The sequence below is a fragment of the Oryx dammah genome, unplaced genomic scaffold (assembly GCF_014754425.2).
Source record: "Oryx dammah isolate SB20612 unplaced genomic scaffold, SCBI_Odam_1.1 HiC_scaffold_10, whole genome shotgun sequence".
NCBI classification, from domain to species: Eukaryota; Metazoa; Chordata; class Mammalia; order Artiodactyla; family Bovidae; genus Oryx; species Oryx dammah.
In genome coordinates, this window is record NW_024070194.1 from 31,142,628 (window position 1) to 31,163,498 (window position 20,871).

The following is a 20,871-nucleotide window of genomic DNA, read 5'->3' on the forward strand; positions in this document are numbered from 1 at the left end:
AATATTTTTAAAAGCAGGCTTCAAAATAAAAAAGTTTTTTTAGTATAGTAAATAAAGCTATTCAAGCTTATTCACTTTAGCATAAATATCCATTATGCTTTAATGAGTGTGTAGCATATAGAATTGGAGAAGGCAATGGCACCCCACTCCAGTACTCTTGCCTGGAAAATCCCATGGACGGAGGAGCCTGGTAGGCTGCAGTCCATGGGGTCGCAAAGAGTCGGACACAACTGAGCGACTTCACTTTCACTTTTCACTTTCATGCATTGGAGAAGGAAATGGCAACCCACTGCAGTGTTCTTGCCTGGAGAATCCCAGGGATGGGGGAGCCTGGTGAGCTGCCATCTCTGGGGTTGCACAGAGTCAGACACAACTGAAGCAACTTGGCAGCAGCAGCAGCAGCATATAGAATAAAGAGTTATGGACCCAGAGTGAGCTGTGCCAAGAGTCTTGTGATTAGGTCTCTGTGAAAAGGAATAACATTAAAAGGGAATTTGTTTTAGAGAAAAACTGGACCTGGAGGTGAACAGCTGAAGAAACAATAAGCATAGGGACAGCTGTTTTCAGATATCTGACAGACCAGAGAGTGTGGCCTTTCATTTCTATGAAGCCCCACCACAAGTGAAAGTTATGGGTATTGGAACTTTGTCCTAAAGTTATAAGCTTGAACTTTTTTACTGACCAGCATTTGTCTCGGAAGAAAGTATTGGAATTTTTTTTTTTTTTAAGCGAGTTTGAAAAGTCACTTATTGAAGTCCCTAAAGCATGTTTCAGGTTTAATAAATAGAATTTAGTTAGCTCCTGAGGTGAAAGGGATATGTGAGGAAAAGAACTGGAGGGGCAGTGAAGTGGTCAAAACCTGTGATTTGTGAAATGTGAACCACACCCCCGCCAACCCAGTCAAGACCCTGCATCTTTAGAGATAGCTTAATTCTTGAATTTCCAAGTAAAGACACATTTATGTGCAATATGGTAACAGAACTGTGTGGCATCTGAATGAATCAGAAACAGAATAACCTCTACATGGATGAGTTGTCTTCAAATAAATGAATCAGAGCCAAAGGCTACAGGAGTTATCAGTAGCAGTCAGGAGCTTTGGAATTGGGGTTTCAGCAGGGAATTGGGGGTTCAGGATTTCCAAGGGACAGAGAATGCACCAGCTGACCACTTGGGTTTTACAGTAGTCAGTACAAGGGAAAAATGAAACAAATTGTGTATCGTAGGTGTTAAGTCCTTCTAAACCAAACTGTTCGAAGATAAAGGAAACTGCTTTGGAAGGTGGTAGGATCCCCATCACAGCAGAGTGTTCAGACACTAGTGAGGAGTCAGGGTATTTGGAAGGGGATTCAAACTTAAAGTGAATGAGATTCAGTACTATACTAGAGATATTAGCACAGTAAGGCAAGAAAAGAAATGAAAGATACGAAGGATTGGAAAAAAAGAGACAAATCAGTTTTGTTTTTTTCCCACAGAGGAAATTTTTGTTCCAGAGAAATTCAGAACACCAGATAAATTATTAGAATTAATGTTATTTTAACAAGGTTGATAGATATAAAAATAGCATAACAATTAATGCATTTCTATACATAAAACCACAATCAGGGAGTCTAATACTTTTTAAAAGATGTCATTTACAGTAACATCCAAAATGTGAAGTACCTAGGAATAAATTTAATAAAATATTTATAAAAGATTTGGAGAAAATTATAAAAATGTTTGAAGGCATTAAAGAAAAAAGCCTTAATTAGTGAAAGAGATAAGATCAATGAATTAGAAGGCTCAATATTGTAAAGTTGTCAATTCTCCTCAAACTGATATATAGATTCAATGCAATTCCAATAAAAATCCCAACAGGTTTTTTGTGGAACTTGACAAGCTGATTCTAAAATATATATGGAGGAGAAAAGATTCAAGAATAGCCAAGACATTCCTGAAGAAGAAGAACAAGGTGAGGAGACCTGCCTTACCAGATATAAAGAATTATTATAAAGTTTAGTAAGTAAGACAGTTTTATATTGGCACTGGAATAGATGGATTGACCAGCAGAAAAAATAGAGAACCTAGAAGCAGATTTGTGTGTAAAGGGAAACATATTGGTGACAAATGTTTTTGAGGTTTCGCAGGGGGAAAGGAGGGTCCTTACATAAACAGTGCTCGGACAGCTGAGTGAACCCCATAGGGATAAATGAAAACTGAATTCTTGTCTCATACCAAAAATCAATCCCAGTTGATGTAAACACTGAAATTTAAAGGACAAAATGTGGAGACAATAATGTAGGAAAATATACCATGATCTCACATAGGAAAGCATTCTTAAAATTTAAAATGTTTATAAAGGGAAAGATTGATCAACTTGACTACATTAAAATGCAGAACTTCTCTTTATAAACAAATAACATAAAATGAAAGGGCAGGCCACAAACTTGGAAAAAAAATTCTTATAACACTTATAACTGATAATAGAATGAGTATCCAGAACACATAAAGAACTCCCTACAAATTAGTAAGAAACAGTCCAGTAGAAGATGGGGAAACACTCAACTAGGTTCTTCACAGAAGAAAGACCAGTAAACTGTGAAAAGATGGTTAAGTCTGGTAATAGCAAATGTTGATGAGGATACATAACAGCTGGAACACTTTGATGGTGGGAGTGTGAATTGGTGTAACTACTTAGAGAAACTGTTTGGCCTCTTCTGGTAAGGTTACTCGTACTCATACCTAAAACTCATGCATGTGCATGAGGAAACACAGTGCTGAAAGGAGATTGTTAACTGTAAACAACCCAAATATTCATCAGTAGGAGAACGGAAAAATAAATGTTGGTATGGACTAAAAATGAAGGACTACCAAGTAGTTAAAATGAATGAACTTCGGCTACATGGAACAACCTGAGTGAATCTTATGTAATGTTGGGCAAAAAAAGCAAGTCACCACTTTATAATCATTCCATTTTTATAAGAAAAAATAGACTGAACAATAAAAAATATATTTTTACAGATACAGAATGTTTGGGATACAAAAAAAAGCAAAGGGATAATAAGTACAAAATTCCAACTTTACTTGTGAGAGAAGGAAGAAGACATGATGAGGAAGGACCTAAAGAGAACATCTTTCTAAGTTAAATTGGGTGGTAGATATACTTTTTTAAAAGATAAATGTAAAAATTGAAGAAAAAAAAATTTTAACTGACTTAAAAAAAAAAAAAGCCTTGCATCCAGTAAAGGCTGAAGAAAGGGATGAAATGGTCTTTGATGCCACCTTCTGTCTGTGGAGAATTTAACATCTTAGAGCCTTCTGGTTTAGCTGCTTCTGTCCAGCTCTCCAGGCTCGGTTTGTCAGAGTAGAAACTGAAAGAAATAGGACTCCCCTTGTTTTCATCCTTGACCTCAGCTCTTTAATGTGACATTTTGCATCTAGCACATGTTTTCTAAAGGAAACCTTTTATTTTCTCTTGTCAAACAGTGGCTCCTGTTTCTTCCTAACTTTGCTTTCTGGAGCCTCAACCAACCTGGAGACCTAACTTTTCTTCATCAAGACTTGGGGAGTTAGGGATGCTGACAGGACTCTGAGATGTGGTCACTGTCATTACTGACCTTGACGATTATTTTCAAGAATTTTGTTGTCTCTACATCTGTTCTATATCATTTTAGACAAGGGATGTAAAAGTAATGCCTTATGATTAGTCATGAGGGCTTTTAAAATCTTGTCTCATCCTACCCTGCATCAAGGTGGAAACCTGTGGAAATCTAGCCTATCTTAGTGAAGAGAATGCAAACTGTGGGTGAATTGGGAAATTCCAATCTTCCAGCCCAGGAAACTTTTTTCCCCTTTAATGTGTTGACACCACTGGGTCTAAATAAATTGCTTTTCTTAGGAAAATAACATGCAGGACTTCAAGGGTTTTAACTGTGAAAAGAAAGTCTCTTGAGTAAGTGAAGGTAGATGGACTATGAGACTTCGATGATTATTGTTATCTTGTGGTCTTTCGCTTTAGTTGCTCCTACCACTATACTGCTGGTTCCCAGGAAATAAATTTGCTCCTTCATGAAAGTCTTGCTTCTATCTGACAAAATTGATTCTTTTTAGGCTCGCATTTCCTTAATGTAATCTTTATTATTATTATCCAAGCTAGAAATCTGCAGGCGTCTTTCATTCCTGTCTCTTTCTCTTCCCAACTTACCTTTTGTTCATTCCATCTCTAAATCTAGTCATTCTAACCATGTGATACATTGCAGATGTGACTATTTCCTTGCACTATCACCTTTCTACATTCTATACTTGCCTTCCTCCCAGCCCATTTTCCATGCAGCATGATTCTTTAACATGTAGAATGAACTGCAATTTAAAAACTTTAAACGGTTTCCTCATGCACTTAAAGTAAAACTCAAACTTCCTATTAAAGGACGTACATGGAAATACATGATCTAACCTTGTTAAACTAAGCTTCTCCCACTTCCTCTTGCCATTCCCACCAACCACACTTTGTGCATAACCCCCTCACTGACACTATTTCCCCACACAGACGAAGCGTTCTGCCTCTGGATCATCACACATGCTCTTCTCTGTGCATGGAATACTTTTTTCCATACTCATCCTTCCTCATAGAGACCTACCCTCAGTCTGTACTGGGGTATTTCTTGGGCTTTTGATTCTTTCTCTAGTAATATTCTGTTCTTTCATTGCATATACCTTGGTATGTAACTTTATATTTGTTTTATTTAATATCCATCCTTCACCCACAAGTTTGCATTGTTCATGAGAGCAAGAGCTGTGTATATGATTGATTTACCACTGTTTGCTCTGTACCTAACCCCGTACCTAAGAGGTACACATTATATGTTTGTTGAAAGAGTGAATGAAAAGTAACACACATAATTTACTTAATTATTCCCCTACTGCTGAATACTAAGGTTGTTTTCAGTTTGGGGTCATTCTAAACAATGATAAAGTAAGTAATTTGAGCATTGAGATTTTTATTTAGACTAGAATCCAGAATTGTTAGGTCAAAGAGTATGAATATTTTTAAGGCTTGTAAAACATATTTTCAAATCACTTATGAGGAAGGTTGTCTAGGTTATAGTTTTAAACTATTTTCTTTTCTTTTTTTTTTTTTTTGCTTTCTTAGTTTTGAATATATAGAACATAGAAGAAGAAAACAGTTGAAATAATAAAATTTAGCTTCCTACTCCTATAAAACTAATTTATTGAATGCTTATTCTATGCCAGACATGAGATTATCTTATTTACTCCTTATGTAGCAGATATTATTATCCCAATTTTATGGGAAACTTTGCCCAATTTGCTCAAGTTTATGCAGTCCAGACTATCTTATATCAAGCCATTTATACTTGTTCCATACCTCCCAGTGCCAGCTAATTTACATTGCTCCAAAACTGCTGCAGATTCCATGTCACGCCATCCAAGTCCTCTGCCTGCTATCTGCTGCATCCCCGTGAATGCCATCTCACCCACCAACCTTATCCACATGATGCTAGAAGCTGGGCTGCCATGCCTGCTTGTCAGGCCCCTAACCCAGCTGACCATCCAGACCCCTCCTGTGTGGTTTACTCTTGAAATGCATCTCAACTTTGATTGGTGGTCAGCATGGGTATAAATGGCCTATCCCTTCAGTTATGCTGCCCACTCCTATATACAGTAAGGGGTGGGGGTGCCTTTTCATCCAACGTTGTAATGGGCCCCTAACCATATAGTAATCATGTAAAGAGCATGCTTATAGTAATGGAAAAGGCATTCAGCCCTCTGGACATTCGAACTCTAAGTAGCTTAGAAGCTATTTAGAAAAGAGGTGCACTGTCTTTATTAGCCTGTAGCAATTCATGTGGGCACATTTTTTCTCCCCAAGAAAAGGTAGAACTTGCTGCCAGGTCAGAGTATAGTGCAGTGGTTTGCGTGTCTGGTGCTTATCCCTATGAATAACTCCTGTAATTTCTCTTAACCTTTTAGGCTCTCCCTGCTTGTCCTATCCAGGCCACCTGTGAAGCTGCCTCCAAGGAGGAGAACAAGGAAAAAAATCGATACGTAAACATCTTGCCTTGTGAGTGTTTGTAGAGTTTCTTGGGATACAAACTGCAACTGCATCTGTAGCCGGGTTTTCTGAGGATAGAAGGAATCTGGTGATTGATCATGGGAAGACTGGTAGTAAGAATAGAGTGAAAGCGCCTTTATGGCTCCCCAGGCATCCCCAGGTGCTCATCAAGTCAGTTGGAGTGCTTAACCAGGTTTTTTGTGGCAGACCTAAAGTTTCTAGGAGGTTAAAGAGAACAGTTTCACTAAGACCAGATAGAAAGTGGTGGTTGTGGAGTTTTTTGCTGCTTATTGCAAAGAAATTCTAATTTAGAGTTCTCTTCATAACTCCTTCCCAGAGTTAGTCATTATGAATCTGTTTATCTATAACTTAATGGACATTTTTCTAGGCTAGTGGCCTCCAGAATAGAATATGCATAATCCAGTTGGGATGCGAGAGCAAAATGTTTGAACTTTGCTTTATTTTTATAATTGCTTTTTAAAAAATTCATCCTTTTAAAAATTCCTGGTGTATTTTTAGGTACATAATATAATTAGAGCCACTATACTAGTCATTTATAGATACTTTTTGTCTTCTTATTTGTGTATAAATGTGTATATATATATTTTTTAGTATAACTGGTATGCTGTATACATTGCTCTTATCTTGGAAAATTAGAGAAAGATAAATACTGTATGATTTCACTCATATGAAATCTAAAAAAAAACAAAACAAACACAAGCTCATAGATTGAGAACAGATTATTGGTTATTGGAGAGGAAGGGGGTTGAACGTGGGTGAAATGGATAAAAGGGAGGGGGTCTATTGCATGGTCATGGATGGTAGCTAGACTTGTGGTGGTAATCACTGTAATCGTTACAGATGTTGACTTATAATGTTGTATACCTTAGACTATAATGTAAAGAAATGTAAAATAAAAGCAAAGCTAATATATATTGGCAATTGTCAAGAAACAGGAATATTCACTTTCTTTTTTATCATCTGCTTACTATTCCATATTATGGTTGAGGTATGTTTGAATTTTTGCTGTTATAAATAGTGCTGCAGTGACAGCTTATACAGGTGTGTGTGTTCTACATCGTCACAACTGGCCTGCTTGCATTGGGACCAGGGAAAAATAAAATTGAATTGAATTGAAAAAAATTTTTTTTTCTAGATGACCACTCTCGAGTCCATCTGACACCAGTTGAAGGAGTTCCAGATTCTGATTACATCAATGCTTCATTCATCAATGTAAGAAACTTGAGTTTTTCTCATTATTACCTTGACTGACCATTGGTTCTTTTCCAGCTGCATATAAGGAGGATTACTTGTCATTACAAGTTTTCCCTGAGGATAATTTTTTTAAGAGACTGAAAAAAATTTTTTTTAAAGATCAAACAGATATTTTAAAATGTATTCTTATGTTTACCTGTCATCATTACCAAAATTTTCCCATGCATAAATCAGAATCTAAATGTATACATCACAGTAGGAGTCAATGAATCCTTTATTGAGCTTATTTGGATAACTAAGAACAGAATCACACCTTGCCATCTACAGTAAAAGTAGGGAAACAGGACAAGGATATCTGACTCCAGATAAGTCTGGCTAGTCATGTCTACTTTGAGAGAAGAGCTGAAATTGGAAGGAGGTTTTTAGGGTGATTTAGAGAATGTTTATAGAGATGATATGAGAGACATGAGTATGTTTTATAGGCTCACAGGAAGGAATCAGTAGAGGGAGAGTTTGAAAAAAAAAAAGAGTAAGCAAGAGAGCTAAAAAGAGCAAGCCTGACTACTGAAGCATGAAGAGAATATTGATGAAATTTGTACACATGAGTGTACATGAATTCATGTGAACATGAGTTCATAACAGCATTAATCACAATAGCTAAAAGGTGATTGCAGCCCATCAAGGGAAGAATGAATAGGTAAAATGTGGTATATACATATAATGGGATATCATTTAGCCTTGAAAAGGGAAGAAATTCTGACATATACTATAGCATGGATGAACTTGGAAGACATTCATGGTAAGTGAAATAAGCCAGTCACAAAGGGATAAATATTTTCTAATTCTACTTATGTGAAGTAGCTGGAGTAGTCAAATTCATAAAGACAAAAAGTAGAATGGTAGTTGCCCCGAACTAGAGAGAGGGGGGAACAGGAAATTATCATTTAATGGGTACAGAGTTTAGGAAGATGAAAATGTTTTGGAGATGGATGGTGGTGATGGTTGCCCAGCAATGTGAATAAACTTGTTTAGAAATGGCTACAATGATCAGTTTTATGTTGTATATATTTTACCACAGTTTTTGTTTTTTTTTTTTAAGCTGATGGAGAGATTAGCATTGAACATAAAAAAGGAAGTTTTTCCTCTGAATTTGCTGGTAAAGGAATATAGAATAGATAGAGTTGGTTTGTAAGTGTGAATAAATCAACCTGAAGGAACTCATCTGTTTTTTCTGAGAAGTTAAGTCAGGTTTATCTGCTGAAAAGGGGGGATGGGACTGTGACATGAGAGTACTGAGATCAGTAAGAAAGAACACAGAAAAGGGCATGGAAAAAAGACATGTTTAGCTGCACTGAGGACCTACCTAAGATGGAAATCATTGATGTATAAGGGCCTCAGTTGTGTGATTTTCTCCGATTATATCTAGGATTGGTGATATGCAGAAAACATTTGGTAACTCAGTTAAAAGGACTAGAGAAGTCAGTTGCTGCTCTAAGTAGTCAGCTAAGGGCTTCAGGTTCAGTGGAGATAGGAAGGGATCAAGGACCAGGTTTTGACAAATTGAAAGAGCAGTCTTGGGATAAAAAAGGAGAAAGGTGGAAGAAAAGAGACTATGGCTAAAAAATAGATTATCAGATGGAGTTCAGAAATGGAGTGGTGCAGACATCCTCACTAGAGTGGATTTGCTGAAATTCCTGTATATATGTTTCATAGGGATGGTCATATGTTTAGAGTTAGAAGGAAAAGAACCACGCGAGAAATGGTTGCTGTGGTAGGTAAGGAAAATGGAAAAAGGCTAGTAACCAGCTAAGATTCCCAGAATTTAGATCAAAGATTATGATGAACAGGTAAGGAGGAATAGATTGAGTTTAATATTACATGGAAGAGTATAGCAGTATTAGTCAAAATGTTTCCCTCTTAAGGTAACAGAATACTCAACTAAAATTGGTCTGGACAAGAACATTTACTTCTCATATAATCTGAAAGCAAATATACAGCAGTTCCAGAGGTGGCTGAGTCTGTGACTCAGTGACATCCTTAAGAAACCAGGTGTTTCCATCTTTCTACTCAGATGTCTTCATCCTGTTGGCAGTGTCTCTTGGTCACAAGATGGCTATAGCAGTTCCAAACATTTCTTATACACACAACAAGCAACACAAAGGAGGAGGAGGTGGAGAATTTGTACATATGCTTTTCTCTTTATTTGGGAGCATGATCTTTCTCAGAAGCCTGTCCAGTACAGTGCCCTTCAGAGCCAACAGGCCAGCATCAGATCACATGCTTACACCCTCTCTCTAGTCACTGGCTAAGGCACTGAGAATTATCTTGATTTATCCTTCTGGGGCTGAGGAATTGTCATCTTCCAAGCCAGTAAAAGGTAAATGTCCAAACAAAAGCATGGTTTTGATGGCAAAGAAGAATGGGGAGGAATAGCTTTTGAGTTAGTAATCAGCAGTGTCTGTCACTGTAACCAGTTTGGATTCTTCCCACATTGAAGGTGAAGACAGACAAAAGTAAGTTGGATGTGAAGACTGGTAAGCAAGTAAGGTGGGTCTGTACATGGTCATAGTAAGCAAGGCACTAAAAGGAAACATGCCTTCTGCTTTGGCCATGCTTAGTTGGAGCTCACAGTAGGGCATCCTATAATGCCATGGTGTTTATTGGAGGTTATTAATAGGTGAAATGAAAGTTTAAAAAAAAAAAAGTTTAGATGAAGAGGTTAAATTGGGGGCACTTACAAATTCAGTGAAAGTAGAAATGCAAGAAAAAGCTATGGTGAACCATGAGTAAGAGTCAGGGATTAAAGAAGATTTAGGTTTATTCAGTTCAAGCAACATTTTTTGATCACCTTTTGTAAGGTAAGCACTGGGAATAGGCTCAGAGGTTACAGAGATAGGATGTAGTCCCTAGTGTGATCTACCTACAGGTAGATCATTATCTTTAGTGTGCAACATGTGCAAAGGAGATACTGCCAGATTCTTTGGGACTTAAAAGAAGGAAACATTTAGCCAACCTGGTGATCCAGTAGAGCTGAATATTAAAGGGTAAGTCTACATTCAAGAGAAGAAAGACAGGTAGAAATTTTAAAGCAAAAAGAAAAGTATGAGTGAAATCAGAGACTGGAAATAGTAGTCTTAGTTATAAGGTACAAGGTGGGAAGGAACGAGGCTTGAGGGATTGGTAGGAGCTCAGTCTTAGAAGGCACTGAATGTCAGGTGTGTGTTGGGGTTCTTAGTTTCAGACAGCAGTGTCAACTTTCTAGTCTTTTAAGCAGAAGGGGTTTATTATTAGATACTAGGTAGCTTACAAAATCTGTGGGAAAGTTGCAAGGTGGTGTTCAGTGAGGAGCAGAGCAGCCATAGATGTGCCCAGCTACCCGGTATGACTCTCGGGGTGGAACTCCTTTGCAGGTGCTGCAGAAGAACTCAGTGCTTCCGCTGCCGTGCTTGCCCAGAGACTACATCTTCCTAGCACAGTCACCATCTCACGTTACTCACTTCTATCCCAAGTCTTATGTGGGACTGCTAGGAAGAAACTGAGTTCTTAGGCTGAACAGAGCTGCAAGAGAGTCCGGGGAATTCAGCTTTTAGTTTCTCAGCCCCTAGAAAGGAGGTCAGGCTGTTAGTGGGTGGGACTGGATGTTGATTGAGCTACTTTAAAATATCTGCAAATTTTCAGTACAGCTGAGTTTTGATTCTAGGCAGTGGGATAACACTGAAAGGTGTTAAAGACAAGGAGTGACATGGCCACATTTGAATGTTGATCACTCAGGTTACTATGTGCAGCATGGACTTAGGAAGGGCCAGTTAGATGCTGTTACAGTATCAGGCTCTGGATGGTGAGGGTAGAAGGGTTGGAGAATTATCAAAGTAAAAACCACTTTGGACGTGGAATTCAGCAGGACATGGTGATCGATTATGTTTGAGAGAGTATAGGCTAATACTCTGTAGAGTATATTAACCTGAGCTGGAGGAAACACCTGAACATGTGAAATCCCAGTGCTGGGCAGCCAGGGCCACATCCACACCTGCCTAACATTGAGCATCCTGGAGGTTGCAGTCCTGCTCATCCACCACCTGCCAACACTACCTTTCCTCCAGGCCCCCTACCCACTCCCCCAGGAGGACCCCAGGGGAATCCAGCTTTTCCCTCTGGTGGGCCCTGTTACCCTGTGCCACAACCAGGGTCTTTAGGATGCCAACCCTCAGGTCCCTACCCCTGCCCATACCCACCACCTGCCCCTGGCATGTATCCTGTGAATCCATTGGCTTCTGGCATGGTAGCACCAGGAATGGTGACAGACAAAAGGATGCAGAAGAAAATGAAGAATGATCATAAAAAGCAGCAGAAACACCACAAGCATGGCAGGCAACACACCTCCCGCTCCTCCACTACCAGCTGTGACTCCAACTAAATGCAGGGCCTGGACCCTTCCTCAGGTCTCTCCAATTCTGCTCTTCCATCAAGCTTCAGATGCCATCTTGTACTAGGGGAAATTAGCCCTCATGTCCCTTCCCCTCACCCCCACCATCTGTGCCTTACTCTGCTGTTCAGCCCTAACTGGTTAGGGAAAATGGGAGAAGAATTGCCATGGACCAGCAAAGACCATCTTCCTACTGCCTGGATAGAACTTTTAGCTGATAAGTTTTGCAAGAGAAATGTTTTTTGAAGATGGTGAGATTTGAACTAAATGCTGAAGACAAGTCTAAAATCTGTAAAATGTGATTTTTTTCACTTTCTTTTGTAATACTTGTGATTGGAGTGATGCTGTGAAAAATTAATTATGGGAAAGAAAACCAACCTGTACCTTTCTTGTCTTTAAAAAAAAAAAGTATAGGGTGATCCATGTGGATGTATCCAGCATAGTTGGGCATTGATCTGAGCTTAGGGGAGAGATTCCAAAGCCATTAGAGACAGAAGAGTAAATCCTGGAGTCCAGAAACCTCTGCCAAGGCACACTGGGCAGGAGGTGCTCATGAGTGAGACAGAAGACCAGGAGAGAAGAGCGTCTCAGAGGACAAAGAGTAAAGCATGGGGAAAGGTGCTCAGTGGTCAGCAGAGTTGAGTGCAGATGAGAGATCCAGTGGGAAAGAGGGAGCACATGTGCTCTGGACTGGGAGGGTCAGACAGCAGCCTTTGCTGAAGCACATTGAGGCCATTTGTTATGGCTGCCAGTTACACTTGAGGTATAGTTTGTATAAACTTACCTTATATACCTCTGTCATGCTAGGAGGAAAAATAGGGTTTGGTAAGTGTTATATAACAATAATTCAGACATTTAAAACAATAGAATTCCTTGAATTTTAGTAAGTTTACCAAGTTAATGCTTCCATTGCATGCTAAGTTGCTTCAGTCATGTCTGACTCTGCAACCCTGTGGACTATAGCCTGCCAGGCTGCTCTCTCCATGGGATTTCCCAGGCAAGAGTACTGGAGTAGGTTGTCATTTCCTTCTCCAAGGGATCTTCCTGACCCAGGGATCTAACCCACATCTCTTAGGTCTCCTGTATTGGCAGGCAGCCTCTTTACCACGCACCACCTAGGATGGCTTTATTGATGTAATTCACATTCCATAATTTTCACCCACTTAAAGTTTACAATTCACTGGTTTTAGTCTATTCACAGATGTGTGCAACAGTGATCAATTTTAGAACCTTTTCATCACCTCAGAAGAGAAATGCTGTACCTCTTAGCTATTGCCTCTTAGTTTTAGAATTTTTTGCTTACCCCAAAAAGAACCTTCTTATCAACATTCCCAGTCCTGGCAATCACTTACCGAGCCCTTTGTGCACACAGAGAACCAAGATCACACATGAATCTTAAAGAGAAGTGGTTTCAGGTACCAGGGAATGGTGGCAGCAGTTGGGGAGGGTGTGGGACCTGTGGTTTGGAAACTACAAAGGTCCGAAGTGAACCTGACATTGTTAATAAGAGAAGATGAAATAGACAGTGGAACAGGTGGCAGCTGGGCTTCCCGCCTGAAGTCTTAGGAGCGACCAGTTTCCTCGCTTACTCTTAGGTGTCTGAGTATATAGAGGATTTTTTTTAAGTGTTTTGTTTTTGTTTTTAAACTGGTAGAAATGTAGATGTCACGTGGAGCCAACTTGGCATTTGACTTTCAGAATCCAAAGATGTCTTAGGAACTCGGGAGCCACATTTCTTCTTTCCCTTGAATATAACACAGGGAAGGTCAGTAGTTTGGCCTCATTCTAGTTTTACCTTATTGGTTAAGGAATGTCACCATATCATTATGTAGGCATGTTTTCATGGGGAATATATAGCACACTCCTAATGAAGATGGAGCAGGAAGCTCTTGGGGGCTGGACCCTCCAACTGTGCTTTTAAGCTATTCGTGACCCACACATTCCAGTGAGAATTTGGCAGCTGCTTCTCCTGGAGCAGGGATATATTATAGCTTAACATAATCTAAGAACTTCTCGGTTTTAATTACACGTTTAGTGCAGTAACCAAAGTGCAGCATCCTGAATTAAGGTTTTATCAGTTTCCATCTTCTAATGATTAAAAACATTTGGAAAAACTTAAATTGCTCTTCTAAATAAAAATTTTAACAAACTTGTTGTTAATTCTAAACATCTCCATCTTGAGGCCTAAAGCTTTCTCCAGTTCTAAGAAGTTCTGCCACTGCCTTGCAGACTTGTATTTCATCGTCACCTTGGTGTGACATGGTGTCCCATCCATGAAACTGTCTTCCTCATTGCCCTCATTGCCCATCTGAAAGAAGCAGAGGTATTTACAATGTTTAAATCAAATGAATTTTTCATTTACCTAAGACTTCTCAAGTGAACACTACATTTAAACAATGAGATTGAAAAGGTGTGTGACAAAACAGTAAATGCTGAAAAAGTATTGTCCAAGCTTTGGTTTTTCCAGTAGTCATGTACGGATGTGAGAGTTGGACTGTAAAGAAGACTGAGTGCCGAAGAATTAATGCTTTCAAATTGTGGTGCTGGAGAAGACTCTTGAGAGTCCCTTGGACTGCATGGAGATCAAACCAGTCAATCCTAAAGAAAATCAATCCTGGATATTCATTTGAAGGACTGATACTGAAACTCCAATCCTTTGGCCATGTGATGCGAAGAGCTGACTCATTGGAAAAGACCCTGATTCTGGGAAAGACTGAAAGCAAAAGGAGAAGGGGTGGTAGAGGATTAGATGGTTAGATAGCATCACCAACTCAATGGACATGAGTTTGAGCAAACTCCAGGAGATAATGGAGGACAGAGGAACCTGGCACGCTGCAGTCCTTGAGGTTGCGAAGAGTCGGACATGACTTAGCAACTGAACAACAGCATCCAAAGCTTGATGTTGTTTCAAACATCAGTACCTTGAAAATTTCTAGAATGGAAATTGTTATTAATTGCCTGGACCTTTTCACAAGGGAGACTTTGTAAACTGGTTGGGAGTCTGGAGAATTTCATTCTTATCCATTTTTGGATTTTCACTGTCTTTTTCTCCTCTATTTCCCCCCACCTCACTCCCAGGGCTACCAGGAAAAGAACAAATTCATTGCTGCACAAGGTAAAATAAGATAATTTTCTACTCTTGGGTTTAACCATGAATGGGCTTGGGTTTTTTCTTCCAAATCCTAAATAGATCACACAGAATGTATTAGCTTTTCTGTAATTATTACCACCTGAAAGAAAAGCGATCTACCTTGCATGTTTCTAACTAAGGGGCTTCATCTTGATGACTTAGTGTCCAGGGGTCCTTTGAAATAAATTCTTTTTTATATGGACATAAAAAATACTGGAGAACACTACACACACACACACACCACAGTCTAGTGAGGTTCTCTAAAGAAGATTGGACACTCACAGGTCCAGGCTGACTCATCCACCCACTCATGAGCCTGAGCTCTACTGTTATTCACAAAAAAGTGGTCTAAAAACCCTCAAATCAGGGACCCAATGTGCTATACATGCTCTGTACACATTTCCACAGTCTACAGTTCTAATAAATGCCCTCACTTTTAGGATCCTAGCAAAAAATACCTTGATGTTTGCAGCACTGTAAAGTAATTGATGTTATTATGGTCCACCAAAGCCCATTTAATTAATCATTCAACAAATATTTATTGACCATTTATTGTGTGCCATGCACTGGCCTAGGTGATGGAAATATGTACAGGAATAAAATAGAGTATGGTCTGTGCCTTTAAGGAGCCTTTAGTTGGTAGAGGATGCTGTGCTGTGCTAGATCGCTTCAGTCACTTCCTACTCTGTGCCACCCTGTAGACTGTAGCTCCCTAGGCTCCTCTGTCCATGGAATTCTCCAGGCAAAAATACTGGAATGGGTTGCCACTTCCTTCTCCAGGGGATCTTCCTGACCCAGGGATTGAACCCACATCTCCTAAGTCTCCTGCATTGGCTGGCAGGTTCTTTACCACTAGAGGATAATTTATAGCAAAATAAACAGAAACTTTGGTAAGTGGCTATTCTGTTCAATACAGTAGTTACTAGCCACAAGTGGCTGTTTAAAACAAGATTTTAGGGAGTTCCCTGGCAGTCTAGTGGTTAGGACTCCGCAGTTTCACCTCTAAGGACATAGGTTCAATCCCTGGTCGGGGAACTACGATCCTGCAAGCCAAAATAAAATAATTAAAATTAAATAAAATTTTAAATTCAGTTCCTCAGTCACACTAGTCACAGTGACTAGAGACTACCATATTAGTGCAGATATGAAACATTTCTACCATTGCCTAAAGTTCTGTTGGACAGTACTGTGAGCATGATAAAATAGGGATAGAGGTAAAATAAAGTAGAGTGGTCAGGAAAAGCCTTATATCCTCCTTGCTCTTGCAGTCTTCCACCAGGGACTGGCCCTTGCCTAACCAAGCCCCCTACCCGCCCTCTGTAGCCATCTGTCTGTTCAGGGCCACGCTTCAAGGCCCAGCTCAGCTACCACCTACTCAGTGATTTTGGCACCAGTAACCACATACAGTCTCTTCCTCTGTTTGTCATGGTGCCTTTTTGATGCTAAAATATTTCTTAAAGTCACCTTTGATTTCCTTGTGGGCCTTTTCTCAGACTCCCTCTTGAACTTCACAGAACTTCACTCTGCTTGAAACTCTCTGTTATTTCCAGACATTCTGTTTTCTTGATTTTTCTCACTTTTCTAAGTATTCTCTCTCTAGCTGTTATTCTTCTTTCTGCGTCTTAAATATAGTTTCTCTTGAAAATTGTAGATGGCTACTTCTTTAAAATTCCATTCTTGTCTTTCGTGGCACATTTCTGTCCGTTCTTCTGCCTCCTCGGCTTTTTGTTCTGTCTGAACTTGAATAATGCTCAAAGATCCCCAGCATTCTGTGTTTACACAGAATTCTTTACCCCTTCTTTACTCCCCACCCCAACTCCCTCTTTGAGAGACCTCATCTAATACCCACCTCTTGTTTGACTGGCTGCTGCCTCTCTTGAGCTCTGGAGCCACATTTTCAAACTAACTTTGTGCCCCTCCACTTGAATACTCTCACAAACTCTTTAGATTCAACGTCAGAAGCTGAAATGTGACTTCCTCAGCCCCCGAGCTGCTTTTTCTCATAATTTCTTTGGAGACCTAATCACCAAGCCTAATTTAGGATCATTCAGATGTCCTTCCTGTCCCTTGCTTTAAATATGATTAATTCTCCGGTTTCTATCTCCAAAATCGGCCTTCTCTGACTCGCGACCTTGCTCTTAGCTCCTCCAGTTCTGTTGCAGTAGCTCACTGATTGATCCCTGTAGGCCCTAGCTTTGTTCCTTGCATTTCTTCCACCAGAATGACCTTTCTTAATGTAAAACTTTTGTCAGACTCTTATGAACATCCTATAATGATTTTTCATTATCTATATCTATAAAACAAGCCTTTGTAAAGAGCTGGCCTCCAGCTCTTTAGATTCTGGTACCTCACCTATCTTCCTAGGTGTGTCTTCTCTCCTTCACACCGCCGACACAGTGAGCTCACCTTCAGCCCATGTGTGTCTCACACTGTTAGCCCCCGGCCCCTCTGCCTGGAGTGCCTCTTCTCCCTGTGCCTCCTTTCTAAACTCAAGTCTGCTTTATCTGTCCTAACATATGGCTAAGATGTCACCTCCTTCAGGAGATTTTTCCTAACCTTACCAGGCAGTGAAACAGTTTCCCTCTGTACATCTTTCTGGCATGTGTCCACTTCTGACATGATTTGTTTCTCGTCTTAATATTTTTCTTTTTACCAAAGGGAGTACAAAATTTCTTGAAAAAAGTAAAAAAAAAAAAAAAAGTATTACAAGATCTATAGAAACAAGTTCTCCCCTCAAAATTTTATCTTCACCTCTTTAGTCTAATTCAACCATTTTTATCTGTGGACTTCTTCTTATACTAATGCATGCTGCTGCTGCTGTTGAATAGCTCAGTCATGTCTGACTCTTTTCGACCCCATGGACTGTACCCCCAGGCTCCTCTGTCCATGGGATTCTCCAGGCAAAAATCCTGGAGTGAGTTGCTATGTCCTCCTCCAGAGCATCTTCCCCACCCAGGGATCGAACTCTCTTGTGTCTCCTGCATTGCCAGGCAGGTTCTTTACCACTAGCATCACCTGGGAAGCCCTATTATATTATTACATAACTTATTTAATCTTACAAACTACATCACACTCATACGTGTCCCTTTTCCCTATTCTCCCAGTGGAGTTAAATCACAATTTGGAGTGAAGATAATACTTGTTATTTACATTCTTATTACTATGCCAGTGTTATTCACAGCTAAAGCACATAGTATTGTATGATTTTGTTTTTTTGGATACAATTTTTGGTTTTCTTCTTTCCCAAGTGTTAATAGTTACTTTTTTTCCTTATTCACTTAATTTTGTATATACCTAGCACTGATTTTTTTTTTTTTCCTCCAAACTCTGCTGGAAATACATATTTTCTCTTGGTACCCTCAAAATACATGAGGTTTAATTTTTTTAAGTTTTTCTCTTGGGATCCTTCTAGACCCTTCTTTCATTCCATTCTAGGTTGATTGCCCTTTAGCCTCCAACAGAGTAATTATCCTGAGCCTTCCCTTTTCCAATACCCTGGGGATTCTGTTAGTCTCTGTCCTATATTAGATCCCACTTTTTTCTTTATTTATGCCCTTTTAGTGGCTTTCTGGAAAAGGCTGTATAGGAAGTAAATTTTAAATTTCAGCCTAAGCAATTACCCAACCTGTCTCACTAACGATACCCATCTCACAGCATGGTAAGAAGAGTAAATGAGATATAAAGCACATAGCTCACTATCTCGCCCTTAACATTGGTATTCAGTAGGAGTCGTGATTGCTAATCCTCAACTCTAGTATCCTTGGGAAACATTGTATGTGGTCTCTTTTTATTTTGACACCTTCACACCCCCACTTCACTTCCTATTGAAGTGCCTGACACATACATGGTGGAAATGTTCAGTTAGTAGGTGGGTGGATGGTTAGATGGATTCTATAATTAACTGGGGACATGTGGTCACAGGCTTCCAAAAATCAGGAATGAATGTTCCTAATTTCCCAGCATCTTTCTTCCTCTTGCTGTGTGTTCTCATCTTTGCTGTTGGTTATTGTAGGACCAAAGGAAGAAACGGTGAATGATTTCTGGAGGATGATCTGGGAACAAAACACAGCCACTATTGTCATGGTAACCAATCTGAAGGAGAGAAAGGAGGTGAGTGGAGAAATTAGGTAGAATGGCCTCTGATACAGGCATGACCAACAGAGGGATTGCTTTTTTTGTGTTCTATGTTTGAGCCTAGGGTGTCCACCTTTTTTGGCTTCTGTGCCAGTCATTCATCCAGACAGAATCCAGGCCAGGGTGCCCATTACATTTTCCTGTGGCCTGGAAGCCTTCGATGATCTGAGGGATATTCCTAGGGCATGCCCTGTGTTTGGTAACCAAATACCTCACCTTAGATCCAAAACATCTTAGAAGAAAGACTTGGACCATTAGCCAAGGAAAAGCCTCAGTAAGGCTTTTCTCCCCTGGCTTCTCTTGTCCCTCACTCCCCTGGGTTTCTTTTGTTTTCTTTCTGTCCCTTCTCCCGAGTCAGCAGAGGGAGCTGTTTGGACCCAAGGAAATGTGAGCCCCCGACCTGATCCTTCAGGCAAACTTTCTGACTGGCCCTTTTCTTTCTGTGATTACTCAGTCCATGCCTAGTTACCTCCATCACTGGGCCACAGCCAGCACCAATCCTGAGTCCTGGATCAGGCCCCAGAGAGGAATCCCAATTCATGACTGTCTCTCTTCAGGATGGCGCCAGAGTCAACCTGATACCCACACTGGGCTGTTGGGTGTGTTGATCAGCTTAGGGTTAACTTTAGAGCTGGACTTTTAAGTTTGTTTCCTCCATCCCTACCTGTTTCTCTTGGGAGCTGTTCAAGGCCTAATCCTCAGAGAAGGCCTTGGACCTCTCATCGCAAGTTTACTGTCTGTATCAATCCATCCTAGTGACTTCCTCATAGCAGCTTGCTCTTTCCAGGGATCAGTGGACTTGCCCTTAGAGCATGACCTGGAATATTGCGGAAGTACAGATTTTATACATAAAATGGCTTCCGATTTGCCCTGAATTGAGACCCTAGAGTTGGGAAAGAGTGAGGGAATATATGGCTGGGGCTATGCATAAGTTAAGAGATTGTGCTAAATGGGATGGAAACTGAAGAACTTAAAAAAAGAACAGGGAGTTTCTTGCCAGCATAGTGATTAGGATTCCGGGCTTTCACTGCTGGGGCCTATGTTCAGTCCCTGGTCGGGGAGCTGATAGCCTGCAAGCCACATGGCACAGCCAAAGAAAAAACGGGAAACAGTTAAAGTCTGCAGCTGACAGAGGTGAGAGAAGAGGCCAGGAGGCTTTCTGAAGATTTCAGTCTGGGCTTTTGTGGTCCTTTCCTTTAGGGCCCTTTGCATCTGCTAGGGGTGGGAGGCCTGAAGTCAGGGGGATGCATGTCTGTTCCTTTCCAGTGTAAGTGTGCACAGTACTGGCCAGACCAAGGCTGCTGGACTTACGGGAATATCCGTGTGTCAGTAGAAGATGTGACTGTGCTGGTGGACTACACAGTACGGAAGTTCTGCATTCAACAGGTACTGTCTGCTGCCTCCTTTCTTGGTTCTCATTTAGGATCTGCTGACCATTAAGAGGGCAGAACAGGCTGGGTCATCCCCCTCTTACTCAGGGTGGTCAGGAGTCACTGAGCATGCAGTATGTTTGGACTCTGAAATCAGAGATCTAGGCTCTCAGGATTTATCTCCACCACCCCTACTCCCCACCCCCGCCCCCATTTTGGTTAAAGCCAAGAGAGGAACATTGTCATGACTGGGAGAAAAAGTATTACTGAGGTGGAGTTTGGTCATGTTAGGTATGAACTGGGTGCGTCAGGAGGTAGTGTAATCTTCTGGGTACTTGACTCATCTCCTTTCTTACCCCAAAGACTCTTGACATCAAGGATGTGGCCCTTGCTCCTGACCCTTCAGAGTGACCCTGGAGGCTTGAACAAAGATTGCCTTCAGCTGAGGGCAGTGTGCTGCTGTGAAAAGAGAGCTTATCAAGAATTAGGAGACCTGCACTTTAGTTCTGACCTTGCCTTTTACTAATCCTGGGACCATAACCAGGTCATTTAA

At 40.4% G+C, this 20,871-nt stretch overlaps 1 protein-coding gene and 1 pseudogene across 10 annotated transcripts in view; both read left to right on the forward strand.

Moving 5' to 3' along the window:
* Positions 1 to 20,871, forward strand: part of PTPRA (protein tyrosine phosphatase receptor type A) — a 163,193-nt gene that overhangs the window by 128,727 nt on the left and 13,595 nt on the right. For 8 of the 10 annotated variants that reach the window (XM_040247805.1, XM_040247803.1, XM_040247800.1 and 5 more), the window contains 5 exons: positions 5,965 to 6,055; positions 7,203 to 7,279; positions 14,763 to 14,799; positions 18,827 to 18,924; positions 20,215 to 20,334. In XM_040247805.1, coding sequence (XP_040103739.1) covers positions 5,965 to 6,055; positions 7,203 to 7,279; positions 14,763 to 14,799; positions 18,827 to 18,924; positions 20,215 to 20,334 — 423 coding nt within the window. Of the gene's footprint in view, positions 1 to 1,854; positions 1,949 to 5,964; positions 6,056 to 7,202; positions 7,280 to 14,762; positions 14,800 to 18,826; positions 18,925 to 20,214; positions 20,335 to 20,871 lie in introns of all 10 variants that reach the window. The other 2 variants (XM_040247807.1, XM_040247808.1) reach the window with 1 other exon arrangement.
* LOC120868880 lies at positions 11,247 to 12,180 on the forward strand (annotated as a pseudogene).